General features: G+C 40.4%; 3 protein-coding genes across 3 annotated transcripts in view; 2 read left to right on the forward strand and 1 right to left on the reverse strand.

Moving 5' to 3' along the window:
- The first annotated feature begins 384 nt into the window (after positions 1-384).
- On the forward strand, positions 385-3,398 carry LOC149017934 (transcription factor HHO6-like). Its single transcript, XM_089152257.1, has 5 exons — positions 385-849; positions 947-1,173; positions 1,284-1,683; positions 1,978-2,054; positions 2,156-3,398. The coding sequence occupies exons 1-5, from the start codon at positions 636-638 to the stop codon at positions 2,435-2,437; spliced, it is 1,200 nt and encodes a 399-aa protein (XP_089008383.1). The 5' UTR covers positions 385-635; the 3' UTR covers positions 2,438-3,398.
- A 3,652-nt stretch (positions 3,399-7,050) lies between these two features.
- Positions 7,051-13,820, reverse strand: OSB1 (Primosome PriB/single-strand DNA-binding protein). The gene is made up of 4 exons (XM_089152258.1): positions 13,280-13,820; positions 12,979-13,117; positions 11,884-11,983; positions 7,051-8,095 (listed from the first exon to the last, which is right to left on the reverse strand). Exons 1-4 carry the CDS (start codon positions 13,600-13,602, stop codon positions 7,761-7,763), a joined length of 897 nt encoding a protein of 298 aa, XP_089008384.1. The 5' UTR covers positions 13,603-13,820; the 3' UTR covers positions 7,051-7,760.
- Positions 13,821-14,675: 855 nt separating this feature from the next.
- LOC149017936 (golgin candidate 6-like) overlaps positions 14,676-24,316 on the forward strand; it is a 52,037-nt gene continuing 42,396 nt past the window's right edge. The window contains exons 1-2 of the mRNA XM_089152259.1: positions 14,676-14,906; positions 17,793-17,845. Coding sequence (XP_089008385.1) covers positions 14,853-14,906; positions 17,793-17,845 — 107 coding nt within the window. The 5' untranslated portion in view covers positions 14,676-14,852. The remainder of the gene's footprint in view (positions 14,907-17,792; positions 17,846-24,316) is intronic.

Genomic DNA, 24,316 nt, shown 5'->3' on the forward strand with positions numbered 1-24,316 from the left:
TCGTGCCTTTCAAGGACAATATGGTCCAACCGGATTTGCTATGGTCGATCCATATCGGTTTACCGACACCGACTCGGGTGAAAATGTGAAATCCCTTAGAAGAACCTGATTCTTTTCGTTACCAAGTTACACTACACGGTCCCACCGACAGACATCAACGAATCTTATAAAGGGAAAGGCAAACAAAATCAGGAATCTTTTCTCTCGACCCTTCAAACGGTCGAGTGAGATTCGGAGCTCGGTCGAGTCATGAGTCATGAGTCATGACTCAGAACAGACACTACGGAGTCAACTCGCTTGTAAGAAGTAACAACGAACTAAGAGATAAGATAAGAACAAGTAGTAAAGAACGCAGAGATGAAATGAGAGATGCGACGAACCGAGAGTACGACTTTGAGGTGTAGAAAACCGGCGTTGTGTAACCGAATCTTCGTATTTTAATCCTGCTTTCCTGGTTTCCCTAAAACCACCTTTTTTAGATCCCCGATTCCGGTTTTTTGGCTTCCAATCGCTGCGTATAAATCTTGTCTCTCACTCTCTCTTTCAATCTACCCGTCTCTCATTTCATCTGGGCTCTGTTGAGAGAGAGAGAGGAGAAAAAAGCACAGAAAGACACTGAGATCTGAAACACCGACATGGGTTCGAATTCACCGGAACTGAGCTTAGATCTCAATCCGGGGTACGTGCCCAGAACTGTTACAGGTTTTCTTCGAGAGATCTCGACGATCGGTGATGTTTCTGAGAGGTTATCGAAGCTAGATGAATATGTAAAGAGATTAGAAGATGAAATGAGGAAGATCGATGTCTTCAAACGGGAGCTTCCTCTATGCATGCTTTTGTTAGATGACGGTGGGTATTTTTCTTTTGATTTTGCTTTTACAGCATCTTTTCTTGCATTTCTGTAATGGGTTTTTATTTTTGTTGATTTTATTTGATGGGTTTTCAGCCATTAAAGCATTGAAGGAGGAAACAATGCACTATAGGGCATCTGATGTTCGACCTGTAATTGAAGAATTCATTCCATTGAAGAGAAACTGTGATAACGACGGAGGGGTAAAGAACGAAAAGGATTGCAGAGACAAGAGAAACTGGATGAGCTCTGTTCAGCTCTGGAGTTCAAATGGTGATCTTAACAGCGATCGGAAACAGAAATCTGTTGCAGATATAAAAGAGGTAAATAATTCTATCGTGTTTCTAAATGGTTTAAACGAATCAGTTTTGTGGGAGATGATTTATTTTTATTTTTCTTCTTATTGAAAGACAATTGGCTAATGTGACTACAGGGAGCCAAAGAAGATAAGTGTGTCAGTACTGAAAATCCGTTTCAGTCATGCAAATACAGGAGCGGAGGAGGAGGGGCGTTCATGCCTTTCAAGGGTTATATGGGTTTTCCGGCACAGCCCGTGAAGGAAGAAGAGGAGGAGATGTTAACTGTTCCTGGGCTTTCTCTTTTGACTCCTGGACTTAAGACTCCATCTGCAAGTGAAGCAAGCTCAGGTCTGAATTCAAAGAGAACTGTTGCTTCCTCATCCTCTACTAGTTCACAGTCAAACTTACAGCCGCCGCAGACGACGGCGACGACTACCTCACAACAACAGGCTTCGAGGAAGCAAAGGAGATGTTGGTCACCAGAGTTACACAGGCGCTTCGTTAATGCCCTACAGCAGCTTGGAGGCTCACAAGGTATAGAACTCAGAAGTGAAATTTGAAAACTAGGAAAGGGAGAGAATACTAATTATAATTGAAACCTTTAGGAAGAAATAAGAAGAAATGGACTTTCTGTACTTGTTTCTGATTGAGAATTTTTTTTTTGGGCTTGGGGTTGAATTATAGAAATGGTAGTAATGGTGGGTGATAATTCCTGGCTACTACTCCAATTATAGATTTAGTTTCATTCTGTATAGGAAAACAGAACATGAATTTGGGAATGCTAGTTTGTATATCTTTCATTCGTCTGATATGATTATTTATATGCAGTTGCCACACCCAAGCAAATAAGAGATCTGATGAAGGTAGATGGCCTCACCAATGATGAAGTGAAGAGCCATTTGCAGGTGGGTTTTTCTTTTTAGGTTAACTGCAATTTTTGTTATAATTTTGTTCCTAATTAGTGTAATGGTGAAATGATGATGGAGTTTGTATTGTGGTGTTTCAGAAATACAGACTTCATACCAGAAGGGCTCCAGCCACAGCAACCCCAGTGAATCAATCAGTAGTTGTGTTGGGAGGATTGTGGATGTCCCAAGATCAATATGGGACATCTTCAAAGCCCAGCACATCACAGTCTGGATCTCCACAGGGTCCTCTTCAGTTGGCAGGAACTGCTGGAGGCATCTCCACCACAGGTGGTGAAAGCATGGAAGATGATGAAGACGGAAAATCTGAGAGTAACAGTTGGAAAGGAAATCACCACAAGTCGGGTGAAGAACATGTATAGACAGATCCATCATCCATAAATTTTTGCAGATAACCAAGTGTATGGAGAGTTTAGATATTCAGAACAACTAAATTAAAAGAAAATACAGACTGAAGGATCCTCATGAGAAACAGAGGATGAGAAAGAGAAAGGCAGACAGAGAATCTGTGAAAATTTTGCAGGTTTTCCTCATAGATTATTTTGTTCTTTTGACTTCCCCCCCAAGTAATCTGATAAATGAGGTTTATGTAATATCCCTGTGATATGAAGGAAACAGAAACAAAATCTTTCACCCATTTCCTTTTCAATTCCAATTTCATTGTTGTTGAAGAAACAAACAGTATCTCCCAATAGGAGAAAAGAAGCTGGAGACTTAAACTGAAACACAGTAGCAGAAAAAGCTGGTTCAACTTGCTTTGTGTTGTGAATTATGGGCAAAACTGAAAACCATATTTTGACTTTGATATTTGTGTTTCCTCAATAATGTCAGATTGGAAGTACAACCTAGTTCTTCCAGTGGAATTCTCTGGTTCTGCTTGAGGTTTCTCTTACTTGGCCAGCATTCCCACCAAACATTGCATCTTATCTTGAAAGGATTTATTACAAGTGTCGAGGATAACCACTTCCCACAACCCACAGCCTCCAACAAGGCGGCGTGTCCAATTTTCCACCAAAATCTTGGCTACCCTGCCGTGCTGGGTATGGCATTCTTGAGGAATCCTCAGCTCCTCCGGCAAGTTTAAGACTGGCTGCTTATCCAATTAGGTTTCCAATAATTATCATCTGACTGTTTTACCCTTTAGGCTTCAAATGCAGATCCTTCCAGATGTCGTCCATCCAGCGGCTGGATGACAAAAAATTGGACCATCAGATAAAAGTAAATAACAAAACATTAAAAAAAAAAAAAAAACTCTAAAACCACGTATAGAAATGTCATTTCAATAGTCATATTATTTGTAGATATTCACCCCCAACTGATCCATGCAGACCCCGGTCCGGGGTCCGAATCATCTCCCCTGACAGTCCACACTCTGTAGACCCTACTTATCTATTTCCCTGTTTAGCGTCTATATGAAACTCTAATCAATGTGAAATCTACTTTGTTATGACCTATTGTTTAACTAAATTTTTACCTCTTCGATTTCTCAATATTGTCATTTTTATCGAAGGTTTAATATAATCTAAATGATTGACAAACAAGTGCAATATATTTGTAGTGTAAATCTAGTAAAAAAATGTTGAAAAATACCTCCCTTCAATATGCATGTTATCAAGAAGTGAACGAGACGGCAAGTTTGTGTTGTCCAAAGCCAAAAGCAAACAAGAAACCTAGCCATCTTCGACCTCATCTTCTGGCTACACTTCTTCCGGTCAATGTACGACTTGAAGTCACTCGATAAGTGGTGACGAATCAATTGACACGACTCTTCGCTTGTCAGTCTCTGCTTTTGGCTAAGGAAAGTCTAGAGAAAAAGGTGCAACTGATGCATCAAAAATAATTCATCTTTTACATCATTAAGGGTGTGCTTGTCACATTAAGATATTTATCTCAAAAGCAAGATGTTTAGAAATTAGAAAAAAAAAACTAAACCATATGTTCGAATTATCTTCCTCAAATCTTTCAATCATGCCTAAATATGTTTAATTGTGATGTAAAATTCAAAAAAATTCCAATGACAATTTTCCATTGAAACTATTGTACAAAATCTCGCTCGCCCTTCCCTGTCTCGAACCTGCAAAATACGTGCTCGACCTTGTGTGGTTGAGGTACATCTCCGACGAGCAAGTCAGTATCAATGATATGATCTCAACTACTCAATAGAGAATATGAATACCTTTTTTATAGTGTTTACTTGAGGTGTTTATATAGTGTATGATGATAGAGTTATATTCGGAATATGACTCTAATATGAGTTGTTTTAGGAAAGTAACTCAATAAAGAGTTCTTTTACCTAGCTGACTCCCTTCTCCAGTTATTGGATGGTATGAGTCTATCCTTGTGAGGTTTACTCATCCTGCTAGGCGGATGTGTTTGTCACTATGATCAGTCCTATCATGAACCGCCTGGTTGAACCTTGCTAGGTAGTGAACCTGGTCGGATCGTGCAACTGTTGGTTCAGACCGAAAGATATAGAATGACCATTTTAGTGATTAACATAAACAAATGGAAATGCTCACCGGATAAGTATAAGAAAGCCCAAATAGTTACAAAATCTCTTAAAGATCTCACTTGTTGTCTTGTTGAACCAAAATACCAGCTAAGATTTTAAGAGCCTTGTTGCCAATGGTTTTGAGATTCCTTTTTTGCCATCTTAGGAATAATGCTTATCCACTACTGTTTGTTCAGTATTAATTCCAGAATTGGAATTAAATTCTAAAAGACAACATAGCTCATAGACCAACTAATCTTATTTTCTTTAATCTATTTTGAAAAAACTAATTGACCAACTTTAGAATATTCCAAGTTTATCCTCACCTATATTACATCATTACCCACCAAAGAGCCAGTCATGGATGCTTACACCCCCCCCCCCTAGAAACAATACAGTAATCAAACTATACATTAAATCAGTGAGGGCTCCATTCTATATGGAGGGACCCCATCATTAAAGAAGGAGATGGGAACTCATGGTAGATATATATCTCTTAAGGTTTCAAAATTTAATTCCCAGCTAGAGTAGTGTGTTTGATTAAATGTTGTTATTCATGTAGAGTAGTAGGACCATTTGTTAGGTGGCACATTCTTTCAATGGTCACCAACAACAAAAGATGAAAAAAATTTCATGCTTTGATGTTACACTAATTATTCTCTCTTCTAATTATATATATGAATATACTGTGATGGTGATGAACCTTAAACCAACACAAATAAAGTTAAATATCCCATTTGACATCACACTGTGACTCCTCATTTCATTATGAGAAGAATATTCTCTGGGTCCCATAAAAGGACTACATCAGATGCCTGGAATATTCAGGTTTGAGTTCTGAATCCTCTAGAACGGTCTTGGCTTCGCTGAGTCGTGCTTCGGTGCTGCACAATTAATGCGTTTGTACAACATTGAACTGCCTATGGTCCAGATCAATTCTGGTAGTCAGATTCAATATTGACCACACAATTTTTATTTTTATTTTTATATACTTTTTGAACTACACCACTGGAACAAAAAAAAATGAGACTGATTAGAGATTGGGTGAGTTCTGTTATACAAGTTGCCATCAAACAGGTTTTTGATATGGACTCCTCAACTAACATGTTAAGGCTTAGCTCCTAATTCTATCTGCATCTCCTTTTCTATAAGATTTTGGTTGAAAATCATGGAGAATATGCTTTTGGAAGAAAATTTTCCATCCAAAGTAGAAGCTGACATTGATGAGAGAGAAAGAGTGGATTATACATGCATACGACTCCTCTCCAAGTACATCTGAACTGCCAATTTAGTCTTTCAACCCAAGCTTTGAGTCTTTGCTGAACCTAACTGTGGATTGATTTGAAGACTTCACCTTTGCAATTTTGTCAACAAGTAGTGCTTCGGCTTTCCTTACTCTGATGGTAGTGAAACTTACCTGACACCTGAAAAATGAGAGAGGGAAGATCTCTCTCTCCTCCCTATCTCTCCTAGTTGGGTAGGCAAAAGGAACGAAATTTTGCCAAGGTTCACCAGTTCGCTACCTGGCAAACCGGGCAAACGGGCAAAATCTCGCTGAAACTTCAGCATATTTTGACCCCCCGTTTCAGGGGTGTTTTTGGTTATTTTTTGCCCAAATTTGGTGTCTACGTTAATTTGATGTCAATACTTAGTAAATTTGAATTACTTCCTATAAATTCTTCTATGCAAATTCTCATTCTTAGCCATATTTAACATGTTACCTTATGAGACCTAAATCATTTGGGATATAATTGAAAAGATTACCCATTGACATTCAAGATTCCATTACAGTACTCCTTCATAATTTAAATTATTTTATGTATATACTCTTCCCTAACCACATTTGGCACGTTGCCTTTTGATGCCCAAATCACTGGGATATAATTGATAAGATTACTCATTGATCTTGAAGATTTTGCTACAAAATATTCTAAGAATTATTCTAAGTAGAATTTTCCTCCCTAATCACATTTGGCACATTGTCTTTTGAGACTTGAATCATTGGGACAGAATTGGTAAGATTGTTCATTGACCTTGAAGATTCCACCATAAAATTGCAAGAGATCTTTAAAATATCGAGATTTCAATGATATATCGCAAAATATTGCCGACTTTTGGACCATCTCGGTTTCGCCCTCAATATCTTTTCATCCACCACCGAAAAGGCCAAAATTCACCGAATTTCAGCGAAATGTTGCACTATGGGCAAAACACACAACCATTGACTTCAAGAGTTCAAGGACAACCAGGGCATGTCTGGGCTTGGGCCTAGTTTTAGACTTCCAGAATTGGGCTACGGTTCAAGTCAAGCCCCATCCAGTAACATCCTTTCATGTACTAGGAGTCTAGGACAGCTGGCTGGGCTGGGCTGGGCTGGGCTGGGCTGCCATTATTTCATTACTTATAATGATCATCTCTCTGTAGCTGCTACTGATTCCAACTACGCACGAAAAGAAAACCCCAAGAAGATGAAGTGAAGAAAAGGTTTCTTCTCAAGGCTTTGTCATTGGGATCTAAAATTGGCTTTGTTTAGTTGGAAGGGAAGTCATTGATAAGATGTGTAGTGGAGTTTCTGTATTTACACAACATCAAAGAAACTCGCAGTAGAATAGTGATTTTAAAGAAGGGGAAAGAAAATAAAAATTAATAAAAAAATCCACAAAGTTACACGATAGCTCAAGCTTTCCTGGAAATTTTTCGTCACCATGATAGTTTACTTTAAGGTCTAGATGGAACCCATATATCTTGACCTTAAGGAAGTACAAACTTAATGGTAAACCTTTGAACAACCATCACAACCTGGTATATAAGTGTCATGGTTTTCTACCAGATCCTTCCAGAGTTTCTTCATAAGCACCCCAAGCTTGTATAGAAATGTATCCAAAGGCAATTCTGGCCAATTCTGCCTACTTGAACCATGGTTCTCGCTTGAAATACTAAAGCAGCCTTCACAGTCACAATAAAGCATGATCGTCGGTCACAAATGAAACAATTTTCTAGCAATCAATCAGTTCAACCTAGCAGTACGTACACCATGGTATATACATTCCATTCTTGCTTTTCAAGTGGCAAGCTAAAATGTTCAAACTCTAACCTTGACACCACCAGGATCAAATGCCAACGAAACTATTAACCACGAACAATTCCAAGGGTCCATCTCTTGTGGCAAGCAGAACAACCTTAGGACATCAAATCTATGACCCTTGTGCTATTTCCTTCTTCTCAAACTCAGAAAACAATTCTTCATCTGTATACTCCCAGAAAAACTCACGGGAATGTGAACCAACCGAGTCTTGATACCTTCTTTGACCCATTCTAGAGTCATGCAGTTCAAGTTGCCTAGTAACCCAAGGAGGATCAGATGAACTAAGCCACAAGGCCTCACCAGTATCCTTATGTTTAAAATCTGGAGCCTTAGGATTAACTTTCCCATGCCTGTTGTCCCACCATTCATTTGGATTGGCGAAGAAAACTTGCCACAAGTAAAGACGATCTTTTCTATTTTTTTCCGAATCTGATGCACCTAAAACTGGACAATCAAAATATGCAAGAGCTCAGGGACACAAGACAAGAAGAAAGGAAAAATGAAATTTGGAACTTGCAGCAAGAAGAAATTCTCAGTAAAGTTTCAATATGTAAAAGAAGCGCATGGATAGCCCATGGAACTTTGTACAGAAGCTATAACAATTTTAGCGCAACGCCCATGAACCAACACTACTTTTTCATGATACAATGAAATAAAATGGCAGTAAAAACTAAACAACAAAAAACCTTGTCCCAACTAAATGGGATCGGTTACATGGATTCTTGCCTTTCAACCAGCTTTCTTTGAGGTCATTTTGGATACAAGGCCTAAGCTATGGATATCTTTTCTCAACATTTCCCTTAAGGTTATCTTAAGTCGGGCCCTGGTTCTTCTAATTCCTTCAATCTATATTAAATCACTTCTGCGAACAGAGACATTTACAGGCCTCCATTGAACGTGGTTGTGTCACCTCAAACAACTTTCTTGTAGCTTATTATTTATTGGAGCTACACCTAAGACAGCTCTAATATGATCATTCATTATCCTTCATAGTTTTGCCTCTCATCTATCATAGCATCCTCATTTTTACTTCACTAAGTTTATCTATATGATATTTCTTAACAGCCCAACACTCTGTGCCATATATTCTTGTTGGTCATACGACGGTCTTATAGAACTTTCCTTTGAGCTTTAAAGGAATACGTCAATCACATAAGACCTTGGATGCACCTATCCACTTTAACATCATATTTTAATTCTTTGGAAAACACAATCCTCTTTAACACCTTTTTTTTTTATCACTAAGCCAAGGTACCTAAAACAATCGCTTTGTGAAATCTCCTTCTCATCAAGTTTCACCATCTCACCATCCGTTCGATCAGGACCAAAGGCACACACACACAATATTCATCTTCGTTCTACTTAGTTTAAGGCCTTTTGACTCCAAAGTAGCTCTACATGATTCTAACTTGACATTAACTCATACTTGTGTCTCATCCATCAAAACAATATCATCAAAAAGTATATACCAAAGAACCTCATCTTGAATGTCTTTAGTCAATTCATCCATTATAGGTGCAAATAACTATGGGCTTAAAGCTAATCCCTGATGTAGCCCAACTGTAGTTGGAAATTTACCAACTTGTCCCCCCACCATTCTTACACTTGTCACCGCACCATCATACATTTCTTTAATTATGTCCACATATTTACTTCAACATTTTGTTTCTCTAGTACTTGCCAATTAACGTTGGACTCAATCATGAGCTTTTTCTAAGTCAATAAAGACCATATAAATGCCTTTCCATAAGTCTCCTAATAAGATAAATAGCTTCCACTGTAGATCTTCCCAGTATAAAACCAAATTGCTTCTTCGAAATAGTGGTTACTTGTCTCAAATGGGCTTCAATTATTCTCCCACATAATTTCCCAGCATGACAAATCATTTTGATGCCTCTATAGTTATTACAACTTTGAATATCTTCTTTGTTTTTGTAAATTGGAACCACGATGCTTTTCCTCCATTCATCTATGGTTATTATAGCTTTGAATATATCTTTATTTTTGTAAATTGGAACCACGATGCTTTTCCTCCATTCATCTAACATTTCCTTGTTCTTAGAATCTTACCGAACAACTTGGTTAGCCAAGCTAGCCTATAGGTTCCTAAGCTCTTCCATACTTCTATTGGGATTTCATTAGGACCTTGTGCCTTGCTTACTTTCATCCTCCTTAGAGCTTCTTTTACTTTTGACGCTGAAATTCTCCGTATATATGTTTGAAAATTGGTGCCATTGCGAATGGTGTAAGCATCTGAATCAAACTTCACCCAAGAAAAAAGGACAATGCCAATAGTTACCTAATTCACAGTTTAATACAAGAAAAAGTAAAGTAGATGTCATCTATATAATATATATTGATGCATACTGCAGAAAACCTGTATAATTGGAAAAGGGATGAAGAGAATGAAGCTGAAAAAGAAAATCAGCATAACTCATATTAAAGCCTCCAAGTTATTCCAAATTACATCCATAGACAAAACATCATCATTCTATCTTAATATATTCACACTGGTACAAATATTTTAGTGTCATTTGCAGCAAATCAGTGTCTGGTTTCCTTGTATGATGCCGCTGATAGGCCAGAGAATGAATAAACCAGTCTTCATGGGAGGTAACAAATGGACATTTGATACCTCATAGATAAAAAAAAATTTGCATAATTTTGAGGTAAACTGGGTCTGGATTAAGATCGATTTTAGTTTCCAAATCAATTTAGGTAACCTATCAAGTTCAAGGATTGGGTTAGGCCTTTGCTTTCAGTTTATTTTTCAGTCTTTCAAACGAGTTTTAAAGGGGGCCGAACACTGAACATGAATTTGATTAATGAAAAGCTTTTGCTGCTGCTCTTCATTTCCACTGAAGATCTTCATCTAGTGTTTGTTCAAGGCTGGCGGGATCAGTGTGTGATCCCATGCCACCTTGTAATGGGAAACCCAGAAGGTTCACTGGTGAGATTCTGTGTCCAAACTCCAATCAATGCTTGCAGTGTGAAGCCCAGTTGGTTCATTCAAGCAGTCTTTGCTAAACCATTGGAGTTCTACATTCAATTTCTGGTTTGAAGGATTTACATCATCATTCAAATCTGTTCAAGTGTTCTTCATCATCTTCCAAGTAATTTTGAAGCAACCAAACCCTAGCAATTCTTCTTCACCCTCTGAATGACCACATCCTAGACTCTATTCTCTAGTCAATTTCCACATTCCATATACTGTCAGACCAACCTGATCATTGAAACAGTTGAGATTTGGATGAATTACTACACCTCCAACCCACCCCCAACCCAAAAAATAATAAATAAATAAATAAAAAGCAGTAAACTCAACCCAAATCTTCTCCTTTCATGACCATACAAACCCTAGACCCATCTCTCTCAACTTTCATAGAAGAAAACCTTAAATCCCACACAGCCCAAATCAACTGTTAAATCATCTCCAAATCTATATAACTACTCCCCATAACCTTCTAACAAAAGCATTCGAGTTTGGTTGAGTTCTGAACTTCTGATCAGTCAAACCCGCACTTAGCTCTCTTTTAAAAACCAAAAACCTCCTAAATTGCTGCAACTTCAATTAAGATCATTTGTCACCACTAAAAACTTAACAAGACCTTCACTGTTAGACTTCCCTACTTGACCAAATCAAAGCCTTGAGGAGATCAGATTCCTCTCAAGGGATTTTTCTTTTGTGACTTTTAAGCACATTAGTAGGGACGCAAATCAAGTTGCGGATACCCTGTCACAGAAAGCCCTGCCCTTAGCAGGTTGGACAGTTTGGCATGCATCTGAATCTTGGCTCCTAGATCTTTGTAATCAGGATGTCTTGTGTAATCCCTGCTTTCCTATTCAATAAAATTCTGGTTTACCCAAAAAAATAACCTAGGTTCCACGAAACAGCATCCCTAATTTGATCCAAAGAACCATATTTGGCCTACCTGATGATGTTCACAGCAAATGTTTTGGCTTCTAGTCGGTCTCCTACCAATCTGGAATTATGTCAGTAAAACACAAGCAGAAACTAGTTGGGCTACCATGCTGATGCAGAGATATTATTCATCTGCCAGCTTTCTTAACCTGGTAAAAATAAGATTGAACAGTTCAATATGCCAAAGATATAACACACCCAAAAAGAGAACCAGAAAAAGATTCTGATGCAGAACATGAACCATCAAAGTTGAACTCTAAAGGAGACTAACAGCAATGACACAAACAGCCAAGAAGACTATCAGACTTACTGAAAAGAGGTCGGCTTTCTTTTGGTTTTGATTTCTCCAATTTCTTGCCAGTTTCGTATTGCCCACTCTGTGCAACATAGTTCAGTTCCTTCACAAGCATCTGGAAGAGAATGGATAATGTTAAAAGAAATTATGTAACAAGAGTTAGGAAAATACCAGCAAAAGGTAACAAAAGCCATTGAGAAATTTTCCCTTATATCCTTTAAAGCTAAAATTGTGGAAGTTCAAAGACTTATCTAACCCCAGCTTATGTCAGAAAACCAGTGTCACAAATTCTTCCTGGATTAATCAGTTGACTTGAGATTGGAAAAAGGATATGATAGCAGAAATAACAACAGAATACAGGGAGGACAACTGCCACATTCAGTTGATAGTCACTTGTGCAGTAAAGCCCATCCTACCAGGATGTCTTGGGTTTGAGCCTCATGTTAATCACCTCCTCAACACCCCCCCCCCCAAAAAAAAAAGAAAAAGAAGAAAAAAAAACCCAAATAGAGTAGGAACTGTCCCCAAATATTAGAATAGAATGGTTGACATCGAATTTGTAGAGTCTCTTTGACCAAAAACCCAGGTGGTGATAAAAGTAAGAGACTGCAAGGCAGAACTAGAGTGTCAATAACAGTTTCTACCTTGGATAACTCCAAAAACTAACCAGGTCACCCATATTACAGATGAGTTCTAAAGAAATTTATACAACTATTTGCAAGAATAAGATGAGATAACAACAAAGAGAAAAGGGCTGGACCAATTTAACAAGAAAAGAAGAGACGAGAGTGGGGCTGAAAAGGGGTGAAGACATTCCCATGCAAAAAAAGCCAGCAACAAGAACTGGGAGAAGAATAGGGAACATAAAATTGAACTTGTGACATGACAGGTTTCCAAGGTTATCGATTTTACAATGCCAATTGATATGGATGAATGGTATATTTACATGATTTGAAAAGCAGGTGAAAACATGATAAATTGAGGCGAAATAATCATGAAACTAAGAGGAATTAATGGTAGAAGATGGACTCCCATCATCCTCTCCAAGAAGAAACTACATAGTTTTAGAAATGAGAATAAACCCCAAAACAACAACTATTATTTGCTCACCGAATAAAAGGTCCGGAGCTTTCCAGTTAAGTCAACCTTTGTGTAATATTGTAATTGACCTGAAACATAAATGAAATCATTTGGTCTCAAATGCTGAAGTGATATTTCTGCCATCTCGCCCTTCATCCTCACTAAAATCCTGTCAAATTACTGTAAGAGTGTTGGCTTGACCAGCAAACTGATTCCATAACTACAGCATATACCGCTAACTAAAGGAAGTAAAAACCCTAGCCCTAATAACTCAGGGGGAAAATATGTAGAATTTCGAACAAGAATTAGTCAAAAAAGTTACGAATCACACCTGAATGTACGATCAGAATAGCGGTAAGATCTCACATCGAGAAGGGTATGAACAGAAAGGTGCTTGTTGGAATTATCCATCTTCAAAGGATACAACACTGAGCCAATGAAGCTGGCAGAGTTACAGAGTCGTTTGTCCCATTTCATGGTCGTCGGCCGCTGGAACATAAGCTTATGGCGATAAAATGGGCTGCCCTCTTCGTTTCCGTCGCAAATGAAGTTAAGGTACTTCGCTGCACTGGAGGATGAAGAGAACGGAAGGAACTTCTGCAAGGAAAAAGAGGAGGTTCTTCTTAACAGAGATGAGAGACGAAAGGCTTCCATGCGTTCTCGTTGTGCAAACAACCAGGTTTCCTTCTACTTGAAGAGGTAGATTTTTCTGGTGTTTCTGAAGGTGATGATTTCGCTGCAATTCCACAAATTCGATCCTGAAACTACTACAATTCCCGGCTTTTGAACTGTTCGCACAACCGGGGTGGTGGTTTAGTGGCCCTAAACTCACTCGCAAGTAGTTTGGTTTTGCTCCTCTTGTTTTTTTTGTATTTGACAGTTGTGTGATCTTCGACTTGAGCATGTGACTAGCTTCTATGGACTATACTAGGCTTCCAGTGGGGCTCCGCTGATGGGTTCAGTGCTTGCACTGGTAGTGCATATGGTTAATGCTTGCATAAGTCACACTCGAAAAAATATTGTTCGCCACATCGTGGGCGTGCCCTTTTACTTCTTATGTATTTTATAATCTTGTGAATGCACTTACAACCATGGGGATCGATCAGTCACCAATAAAGGGAATGAATGAATCTACCAATCGAAAATGTCAGATAAAATCTATATAAACTAAAGGATCGTACAAAGTAAAAGGGGTTGAATCGGTTCCCTCCATCGATTCATCCAATTAAAGCTCTACATCAAGCTAGAGCCATGTGGTGTTTCAAATACTGACTTAACCTTAAAAGGTGACTACTTGACCGTGCAGTTGGCTCAAGTCTAACTTCTGTTTTGTAGTGATCTGGAAACTAAATAATTTTTGGATACATTAAATTCATTTTATAAAAAATGAAAGAATAATCCATTTACCCAAGCTTTTTTTTGGCATTTTTTGATGTTCTAACCAAAGAACACTAAAAACTGTTCCTTTCACCTGTTACCAAACACGCCGTAATGGTCTACCCTTCACACCATTTCTAACCGGTTTGAAAATGAAATTACGATCTAAATCGTTTCGACTACTTTCGAGGTAGATGGTCTAAAAGACAACAATACCCTTAGAGAACCAAAACAAACCGAACGGTTCGATTTTATTTTATGATTTGGCTAATTACATCATGAACCGAACCGTAAACAAGTCGCATTTGTAAAAAAAAACTACTTTTATTTTTTTATTTTGAGGATTTCGTCGCGCTGCCCGCAATGTTAAAGCTTCGTTATATTGGATTTATTGCTTTCGCTTTCGTTGGATTTATTATGTATGAGGCCAAGGAAGCAACATATATGATCTATTAGTTATTAGTTATTGAAATCAGTTCTTCTGAGGGTTCTGCTGCGCATTCTTGATTTCTCCTGCTGTTTTAGCTATGAATTTCGGTGCTCCGCTGAGAAGCAAAATGGATTTGGTGGCGGGTTACAAGGTATCAGTCGTCGGAAGCTCTATTTACGAAGTTAAATGACTAATTAGTATGGATCTATTGATGCAGCTTCTATTCCGCTTTATACTTATCGTAAAGGAAAAAGGTTCTCCTGATATTCAAAATCCCTCCATCTTAATTTCTTCAAATTTTGCAGCACCTGTCTATCATCTTAATAGACCAGTCAACCTGCCTTTTTCCCTTTTTGGACAATTTAACTTTTCATTGGTGAGCTGTAGAATTTCTGTTTGACTGTATTTTACTGGATTTTCCTGGTTCGGGTTTGACTACATTAGGAATCAAGAATTGGTCCAGAAATTAAACACAGTATCAGGAAAATTGTCTGTCTTAGGGGTGTGGTAATGTGGGAACTGACAAGTTGGTCTTATTGCGAGAAAATAATTGTAGTTGGGTACTTGGTCAGCTTTAGTTGCATAATTGTATGAAGGGAGATTGAAGTTTAAAATTCTTCTGTGGCCTTATTTTCTTTAAACCTTTTCTTATGTAGAAGTATGTGAAAGTATATGAATTCTTCTGTATGTTGGTTGAGATCACCATTGCTATAATGGGTTGTTAGCTTATTGTGAACAAAATAAACACAAAGAAGCTTTAATGTATTGTATCTGTGTGTATTGCATTGAGTCTCGATGGGCAAGATATATAGAAGGAGTTTCCTAATGTGCTTAGTACATGGATGGAATACACAACCATTGGGGATAGAGTTTCTTGATCGTATTTACATGAAGAAAGAATGTGCAATATCCTATTGATCCATAAAGGGATTATGGAGTTGGAGATATACACAATCGCATGAGGTGTCATGATAAGAGTTATGTCAATTGAGATTGCTACTGCTGTAATTGGCTGTTTATTCATAAATCATACTTATGAGAACCTATGTATTGTCTTCTTCTTGTTAATTGGAGACTATTATGTCTTTGTGACTTTGTTGAGTTTCCTACATAAAATAGTGAAAAATAGTAAGGCACCTACTACTCTCCACCTCTCAGGCCTATGAGGGTGCCAGTCAAACTAGTTGTAACATTGATATCCATGCTATCATCTTCCTTATCTGGTCTAAATCGTGATGCAAGCCTCTGAAGTACTTTGTGCATGTGCACCATGGTCAGCATTTCTTGTGGCATAATCAAACTGATTTTTGTCTGTGAATTGGTTGAGCTTCCTCTATTACTTTGACTCCGTGTAATCATAGCCCCACATCACCACCATTACCACCAACAACATTAGATGGAAATCGTGTGCAAATGTGGCCATTTGTATCCTCCTAATCATCCCCACTAGTCTGACTTACAAGGTCAGGGTGTTTATGAAGGAATTTGGCCCTCTTGAGAAATCATAAAGTCGTTGACATCAACACCCATCTCAATAGAAGTCTTGGGTTGGACTTGCTTCCAAGCTGATCCCAATGTACACCGATGCCACAAGATCAATAAGAGGGCTGGTTCACTTCATCAATCAGTTAACCACCCACCAAAGGGCCACAGGGCCCACAAGTTTAGCTCGGCCAGCCAACGTGGGCTGGGAAATTTTTGGGTTTCACAAATCCAAAATCATGGGGATCATAATTGGCTTCTATAAGTCCACAAACTGGCCAATGGGCTTGCTTCTGAGGTTGGGACCACAAGGCTGCTACAATCAACTTGGATTTAAAGCTGGGTTCTGCAAGAAACAAGACCCTTCTGCTTTACTTTGAGACTTCTATTAGACTTAAAACTTAGTTTCTATTTTCTTCATTAGACTTAGTTTCCAGTCCAGTCATTGTTTTCTAATTCAGTCAATATTGTGTTCCTAATTTCATAGTTTCTATTTTTGAAACCCTCGTTGTGTTGAGTTTCTAATTCATAGTTTACCTACTATTTTATGTAAATTTGAAAGGCAAGACATTACTAATGGCTTCTAGGACCCTCCACTCAATTATGTTGATGAATGGAAATTTGCTTTGAGATTTATTCTTGTCCTGGTGAGAGGATGAAGGGCTGAAGCTGAAAGCCTGAAACTACACCCCCTTTCTGTCTTGCCCTTCAACTCTGACATAGTTTCTACTGTCGCTGCTACCTTGTGGCTTGTGAATGCAATGAACTGCTTTTGGAGAACTCTCTGAAGACTAGATCCAAATTTTCAATCTCCTTTGAGAGTCTTTCTGCTTCACATGTCCAAAAGGAAGGCTGCTAAGTCTGTTTTCTGCCAAGATTCTGTTAAAAACTTTGGAGAGTCCGATCTCTGCAATCCTCTGCCTTATTGAAAAGCTAGTTGATGGCTTGATGCACAACCTGCCTTCAAACAGATCCAACTTCAAACCAAGTTTGACACCATTTTGGTGGCCTGTTTGTTTGCTGCAGACTTCCTTCTATTCTCAGTTTCACCTTCTAATTCTGTAACCTGGACTTAACTTGAGATCAAGCCATCAGATAAGCCCCAACTTGGACTACTAATCCAGCCTACCTAGGCCTGCACTCAACCTGAAGTACGAAGTAAAGTCCTAATCAGAGTATCAGACGCTGTAGCTATAAGACTTCTCCTGAACCAGAATGAATCAAATATAGTACCGTTGAATCAATAGTGGGTCTAAATGCCCGCAGGTCCTGGTTCCTGGTTCCTGCCATGGCACTTCAAGGAATACTTCCTCATATCTACATCAGGATCAGTACTAGGCTACTAGCTGACCATGTAAGCTATTCAGCCAATTGCCTGGCTACCACCTGCAGCAAAACCAAGGGGAAAAAGATCATTTGAGCTAAATACATACATCTGGAATTTATTCTTCTTGTGTTTCCTGTTATATGAGCCATTGAAATTTCAGTTAGTAAAACTTCCATCGCTTATATGTTTCTTTTTCAATTTTATTTTTTAACATTGCTCTTTGGACAGGGGGTTGTTGGGCTTGTCTTTGGGAATGAAAGTTCTGCTTCCAGTGAGGATAGGTAAGCTGAATACCTTGTCGTATTATTTTGGGTTTCCTTCACATGAGAACATTTTTACAATTAGATGATTATTTTGATGCCTCTGTATTTTAGTTGCTATAACTTGTTGCTTCGCATCCACCCTTGTATTGGAAGTGTCTTAATCATTAAATAACTACTTATTTGTCAATGTTAGTTTGCTATAAGGTACTTTTTGGTCTTCTTTTTTTTATTTAAATCCAAGAAGCAAGTAAATTTAACCATATGTACATCTAGCCCTGGATGGGATTTCTGGGAGTAAACATTATTTTAGGAGCCATTGATTGTGGAGATACTTCAGTGTGCTTTTTGGGGAGGTTCTCTTTCTTCAAAGGGAACCTAAAATATTATAAGTCACTAAGTGATGTACTGTTCATGCAATTTTTATCTAGATAAAATAAATTCCAGAAGGTGGTTCTGAAATAGAGTTTTGAGTATGGGGTGGAGAATCCTGGTTGAGGTGATGAACATGCAGATTTATATCATTATTTTCAGCAATTCAAAGATCAACTATATCGGATATTTAGGTTCATTTGCAAATTCTTTTGATGGTGTTTTATTTATTATGCAAATTTTAGTAGGGGACAACAGGAGCAGTAGTTGTAACAAATATTTTTGCATTGTTTATAAGGGTTCAATTGATCTTACATTGCTACTGCTACTCAGGAGTAGATACTCAAGTGTGTTGATGTGTGTTTCGTGGTGTTTCATCCCTTTGATGTCATGTTTCTTTCATATTTTTTTGGGGGTGGGTGTTGGGGGGGGTTTGTATAACTCTTCTTAATTCTTCTTTTCTTTCTTTTTTGTTAGCTTCTTTTTATAACTGACATAATGGCAAACCCACATAACTCATCAGATTCCCAATTCATAAGTTAAAATATTCTCTTGTAATTTCTTATCATTAAAAACTATTTTGCATTGAAATTATCCTTAGGCATCTCAATTGAGGCTTCTCTGATATCAAGTGTGATCAGACTCTTGATGTGAATGTTTATTTCTGCCTTTTTAGCAATCATAATAATCAAATTGATTTATATTACAGAGCATCTCTGGAGCTTTTGTGGTGAGACTCCCCCTCCCTTTTCCTGCTTTGCAGGAAACACTTGCTGGGAAGGCCAAAGGGTTGGGCAGGAAGCATATGTATTTTTCATTAGTATAGTTTTGTAGTAGGAGTAGCTAGTGGAGAGCGAAAATTGTCTGTGGTTAGAAAAATTGGCAGACAATAATAAAATATTGATTGTAGAAAAAGAGGCTTCTACCCGTCTGTTTATTTTCTTTCTTTTAAATATTGTAAGGGAGGAGGCAGTGGCAAACAGGTGTGTGTTAAATAGCTAGTTGTGTTCTTCACATTGAAGAGGTAAACTATTGAGCAACTCCTTGGCCTTAGAAGGAGAGAAAGCTGTTAACGAACATTGCTTTGGATAATGGGAAACTGTTGGCCATCTTTTTTTTTTTTGGATGAATAAATAATTATATTGAAAACAACAAGCAAAACAGACAAGCACAAAGTAGCAAAAGAGCTCAAGAGCAGAGAGCAGAGACCCCAGAGACTAACAATTAACCTATTTCTGGGGTAGTAAAAGAAGAGCTGAGACCCCAGAAACTAACAATAAACCTATTTCTGGGAGAGTCAAGCACAGGGGGATGGGGAATAGACAGCAATCTAGATGATACATCAAAGTAGATGGCGCTCCAAATCAAGTCAATAGAGCGAGATTTGGAAGTCCATCTTCTAATGTTTCGCTCCCACCAGAGATGATGGATGATGGCACCGAAAACTAACTTGCCAAGGCGATCGCAAATGGATTGACCAGCAAAATTTCTCAAGAACCATGACCAATCCCGAGCAAAACCCTGAGAACGTCTCGAGCGGGGCCAGATGGATGCAATGGCTCTATCCCAAAGGGACCGGGAAAGGGGGCAGGAGAAAAAAAGGTGGTCAATGTCCTCTGAAGCGTTCCAACAAAGGGAACAGTTAGGGGTGGCTTGGATATGGCGGCTAATAAGGAATGATTGGGTAGGAAGGGCAAGGTTTAGAGCTCTCCAGAGAGTGAGGGAATGGCGGGGAATGTGACCTTTGAACCAGACCAACCGGGACCAAGGGACAGGGTGGTGGTGGTGGCGAAGCAGGTTCCATGCGAGGGCTGTGGTAAAAGATTTAGTGGTGGAAGGGGACCAAATGGTGGCGTCACACGACTGACTAAGGATAGGGGGGAGGGCATTCCAAACAAGAGCTAGACTGGGGTGGGGAAGAGGGGACCAGGACCCATTGGAAATGAAGGCATCAAGGGTGGTAGATTTGGGGATTCGAGTCTCATAGACAGCGCGAGGGCCGAGGAGAGAATAGAGAAAGCCCAACGGATGCCAGGGGTCGAGCCAAAAAAGAATGGAAGTTCCAAGCGAGATTTGGATTGAAATTGCAGTGAGAGCTCGGGGACGGAGGAGAAGGATCTTCCTCCAAATCCAGGACGGATTAGAGGGACAAGAAACTGTCCATAAGGAGTCCTGCTTGAGAAGGTAAGAGTATACCCACGAGACCCAAATTGAATCCTGCTTAGATACAATCTTCCAAATGAGTTTCAAAAGACAGGCCATATTAACATCAAGAATGCGGCGGATCCCAAGGCCTCCCTCAGATTTGGGACGACAAACAGAGTCCCAAGCGATGGGATGGAGGAATCGGGAAGATTCTTGGCCTTTCCAAAGGAATGCACAGAAGAGGGATTCCATGGAATGGATAATGGATTTCGGGATAGAGAAAATACCACTCCAATACAGGTATGAAGATTGGAGGACAGATTGGATGAGCACGACTCGACCCGCAAAGGACAAAAGCTTCCCTTTCCAAAGTTGGAGCTTTTTCCTAATATGGTCAAGCATAGGAGCGCAGTGGTGGCGGGTGAGCCTACTAGGGATGAGGGGGAGGCCAAGATAGGTCACCGGGAAGGAGCCAGGGCTAAATCCAGAGAGCTGTAGAAGGGAAGCCCGAGTGGAGTCCGAGACTCCAGAGAGAAAAATAGTAGATTTGCTGAGATTGACACGGAGGCCATAGAGAGATTCAAAGGAGGAGAGAGAGGAAACAATGGTGGAGATAGATTGGTGGTCAGCCTTGGAGAATATCATGAGGTCGTCCGCAAAGGCAAGATGAGTAAGATTTGAGGATCTACACTTAGGGATGGGAGAGATTAGGTGCAGGTCCGTGTTAGATTGAAGGGTACGGGAGAGAACCTCAAGGGCTAGGGAGAAAAGATAGGGGGAGAGAGGGCAACCTTGGCGGATACCCACTCTCGAAGGGAAATAGCCAGCAGGGGAACCATTGGTGATGATGGAGAAATGGGGGGTAGAGATACAAATCTCAATCCAATGGACAAAGGACGGAGGGAATCTCATAGCGGAAAGGACCTCACTAATGAAATCCCAACGGATAGAATCGAAAGCTTTATGGAGATCAACTTTCAGGAGAGCGGCCGGAGAGTGGGACGACCTGTCAAAGCCCCGGACAATTTCAGCACAGAGGAGAATATTATCCGAGATACTACGACCCGAAATGAATGCAGATTGGTTAGAACTCACCAGAGAGGGGATGACCTTCTTAATTCGGTTAGCAAGAATCTTTGAGATGAATTTGTAAATGACATTGCAAAGAGAGAGATGGGGCGAAAATCGGAGAGGGAAGAAGCCCCCAGCTTTTTGGGAATGATGACAAATAAAAGTTTGGTTGATGGAGGACAGCTGAGAAGGATTGAAGAAGAAGCTGCGGATGGCAATGACAAGATCGTTGACAATGAAGTCCCAAGTAGACAAAAAGAAACCCATACTAAAACCATCAGGGCCAGGGGCACGGTTGGCTTTGTGAGAGCGAATGGCAGAGATAATTTCTTCGGGGGAAGGGATGGATCGGAGAAAAACTTGGTCTGGAGGAGAGACAAGTTTGTTGATCATATAAGGGGGAAGAGAAGGGCGGGATGGGAGAGTGGGAGGGGAGAGAAGGGTGGAGAAGAAGGAGACAACCTCATTCCTAATGCTAGAGGGATCCGAGATCCACGATCCGTTTCTAGAGAGGAGACAGGGAATGGAATTGAAATTGAGACGACCTTTAAGGGAGCGATGGAAGTAAGCTGTATTGGCATCCCCAAGGTCAAGCCACTTAATTCTCGCTTTTTGCCGAAGGAAACTATCCTCCTGGGAGGAGAGAGAGGAAAGGGAAGCGGAAAGCACTCGCTCTTCCTCAGCAAGAGAAGGGTCCGAAGGGCAGTCCTGGAGGAGGCGCTGGACCCTAAAGAGGTTAGAACGGCAAGTGGAGACTTGAGAAGAGATATTTCCAAAGGTGGAGGAGTTCCAGGATCGCAAGGCGATCTTGGTATTTTTGAGTTTGCGGGCCAAGGCAATAAGAGGGAGGGAATTGCAATGCACCGGCTGGTTCCAGGCTTCAGAGACAGTGGGGAGAAAGGAGGGGTTAGAAGTCCACATGTCAAAGAATTTGAAGGGCTTAGGGCCAAAGGAGAGCGGGTCAAGGAGATGGAGGATGCAGGGAGAATGATCAGAGAGGCCAGGAGAGGAGAAATTGACATGGGAGGCAGGGAAGGAGGAAAGCCAGGATTCATTGACCAGAAAGCGATCAAGCTTGGAGGCAATGCGAGCATCTCCTGATCTCCTATTATGCCACGTAAGGAGGTGGCCAGACCAGCGGAGATCAGAGAGACCCGAATCCTCAAGGCAGGAATTGAAAGCATCCACAACCACAGGGTCAGGGCGGGATCCCCCAACCCTCTCATGCGAAAAGCGGACAATATTAAAATCACCACCGACCCCCCAGGGAGCCCCCCCAGGGAAGAAGCCAGGGAACGGAGATCAGCCCATAAGGGGGAACGCTCGAGAGGCCGATTGAAGCCATAGATGATGGTAAGGAAGAGAGGGGAGGAAGAAGGAGAAGTAAGTTGGAGGTGCATGAATTGAGGGGACGAGGAAATGAGGGAAACCTGGAATTTTGAAGGGTCCCAAAGAATCCAGATGCGACCATTAGGGGCGAGATTAGAATTAGAAAGAAAAGACCAAGAAGGGGCTATTGATTTGGCAATCCGAAGGGCATTGTCTATGTGAATATGGGTTTCAATGATGGCACAAAAAGAAGCTTTCGAATCACGAATGGAATGCTTGACATCAGCTTGCTTAGACAGGGCACTTAGCCCTCTAATATTCCAAATGAGTATACTGGACATAGCTACTACTGAGAGGGGGAGAGGGCCTCTAACTGGCTAGAAAGGAGAGAAGCAGAGGTTGGGAAGGGAAGAGGAGATAGGTCCGGGGCCTCACACGATGGGGAGTGTAAAGGAGATGGGGTTTCAAATAAGCTCGGGTCAATGGTGGAACTAGAGCTTGGGGAGAAAGAGGCAGAGGGGCTAACCGGGACAGAAGAAGCGGAAGGTGTGTTCTGGGGACAAATAGGATTGATAGGCGTGCTAATGATGGGCGAAGAGGGAGGACAATGGGTTGGGTCCAGGACGTTGGATAAAGAAGAATGGGTTTGAATGTTAGTGGGTTCATGGGTTAGGATATAGGTTGGACCAGAGGGTTTAAAAGGTTTGGAGTTGGGCTGGCGAGAAAGAGGGTTCAGTGGTGGGCTAAATTGTTTATGATTTTGGAATTGGGTTGGACCAGGGGTTTTAGGTGGTTTAGAAGTGGGCTGGCGGGAAAGAGGGTTCAATGGTGGGCTAGATTGTTTATGATTTTGGAATTGGGTTGGACCAGGGGTTTTAGGTGGTTTAGAAGTGGGCTGGCGGGAAAGAGGGTCAGGTGGGCTAGAAGAAGGCCCATAAGTATTAGGGTTAAGGAGAGGGATAAGAGGGTTAGAGGCAGAGAGCTCAACGTCATCATTGAAAAGGGCAAGGGGAATCTTCAGAGGAGGTGGTTGGTCTCGAGACAAGGTCGGTGCCAAAGTAGGTGATAAGGGATGGCGGAGGCTCAAAAGCTTGACAGAGGCTTGCAGCGGTAAATCCGGAGCAGTTTGACCAGCTACATGATGGGACGAAGGTAGGCTATCGAGATGGCCAGGATCAGAGAAATTCTGCTTAAGCGACAACCAGCAGGCGGAGGTTTCGTCCACGGCACCATTGATGTGAGAGGAGGAAGCTTCTATCAGATCACCGTCAGAAATGGCAGCGCCTAATCCCTAAGAAGCAGGGTTTGCAGGGTCCTGAAAAGATGGAGGAACAATACCAGAGGAAAATAGGGATTTTTTTTTTTTTCTTTTTTTTTTTTTCGATTCCTCCAGTAAGTCTTCGTCGTCGTCGGGAGAGTCGGAGATACATCAGCAGGAGCAACAGGCGTAGAAATCAACTCGAGGCGGTCAATCAAAGGGGTCTAAACAAGATTGCAAAAAGTATTGTCCATTCTTTCTTCGGCAAGCAAGGGGACTTGGGCTCTGATGGCAAGTGGGGCATCGTCCAAATTTCC

Source organism: Hakea prostrata, chromosome 4 (genome assembly GCF_041222555.1).
Source record: "Hakea prostrata isolate BN-2017 chromosome 4, UWA_Hpros_2, whole genome shotgun sequence".
Lineage (NCBI taxonomy): Eukaryota > Viridiplantae > Streptophyta > Magnoliopsida > Proteales > Proteaceae > Hakea > Hakea prostrata.

Coding starts and splice junctions, on each gene's coding strand:
- LOC149017934 (XM_089152257.1), top strand. CDS start 636: ATGGGTTCGAATTCACCGGAACTGAGCTTAGATCTCAATCCGGGGTAC. Junction 850..946: donor CATGCTTTTGTTAGATGACG/GTGGGTATTTTT, acceptor ATGGGTTTTCAG/CCATTAAAGCATTGAAGGAG. Junction 1,684..1,977: donor GCAGCTTGGAGGCTCACAAG/GTATAGAACTCA, acceptor ATTTATATGCAG/TTGCCACACCCAAGCAAATA.
- OSB1 (XM_089152258.1), bottom strand. CDS start 13,602: ATGGAAGCCTTTCGTCTCTCATCTCTGTTAAGAAGAACCTCCTCTTTT. Junction 13,118..13,279: donor TATTCTGATCGTACATTCAG/GTGTGATTCGTA, acceptor GTAATTTGACAG/GATTTTAGTGAGGATGAAGG. Junction 11,984..12,978: donor AGCTCCGGACCTTTTATTCG/GTGAGCAAATAA, acceptor ATTCTCTTCCAG/ATGCTTGTGAAGGAACTGAA.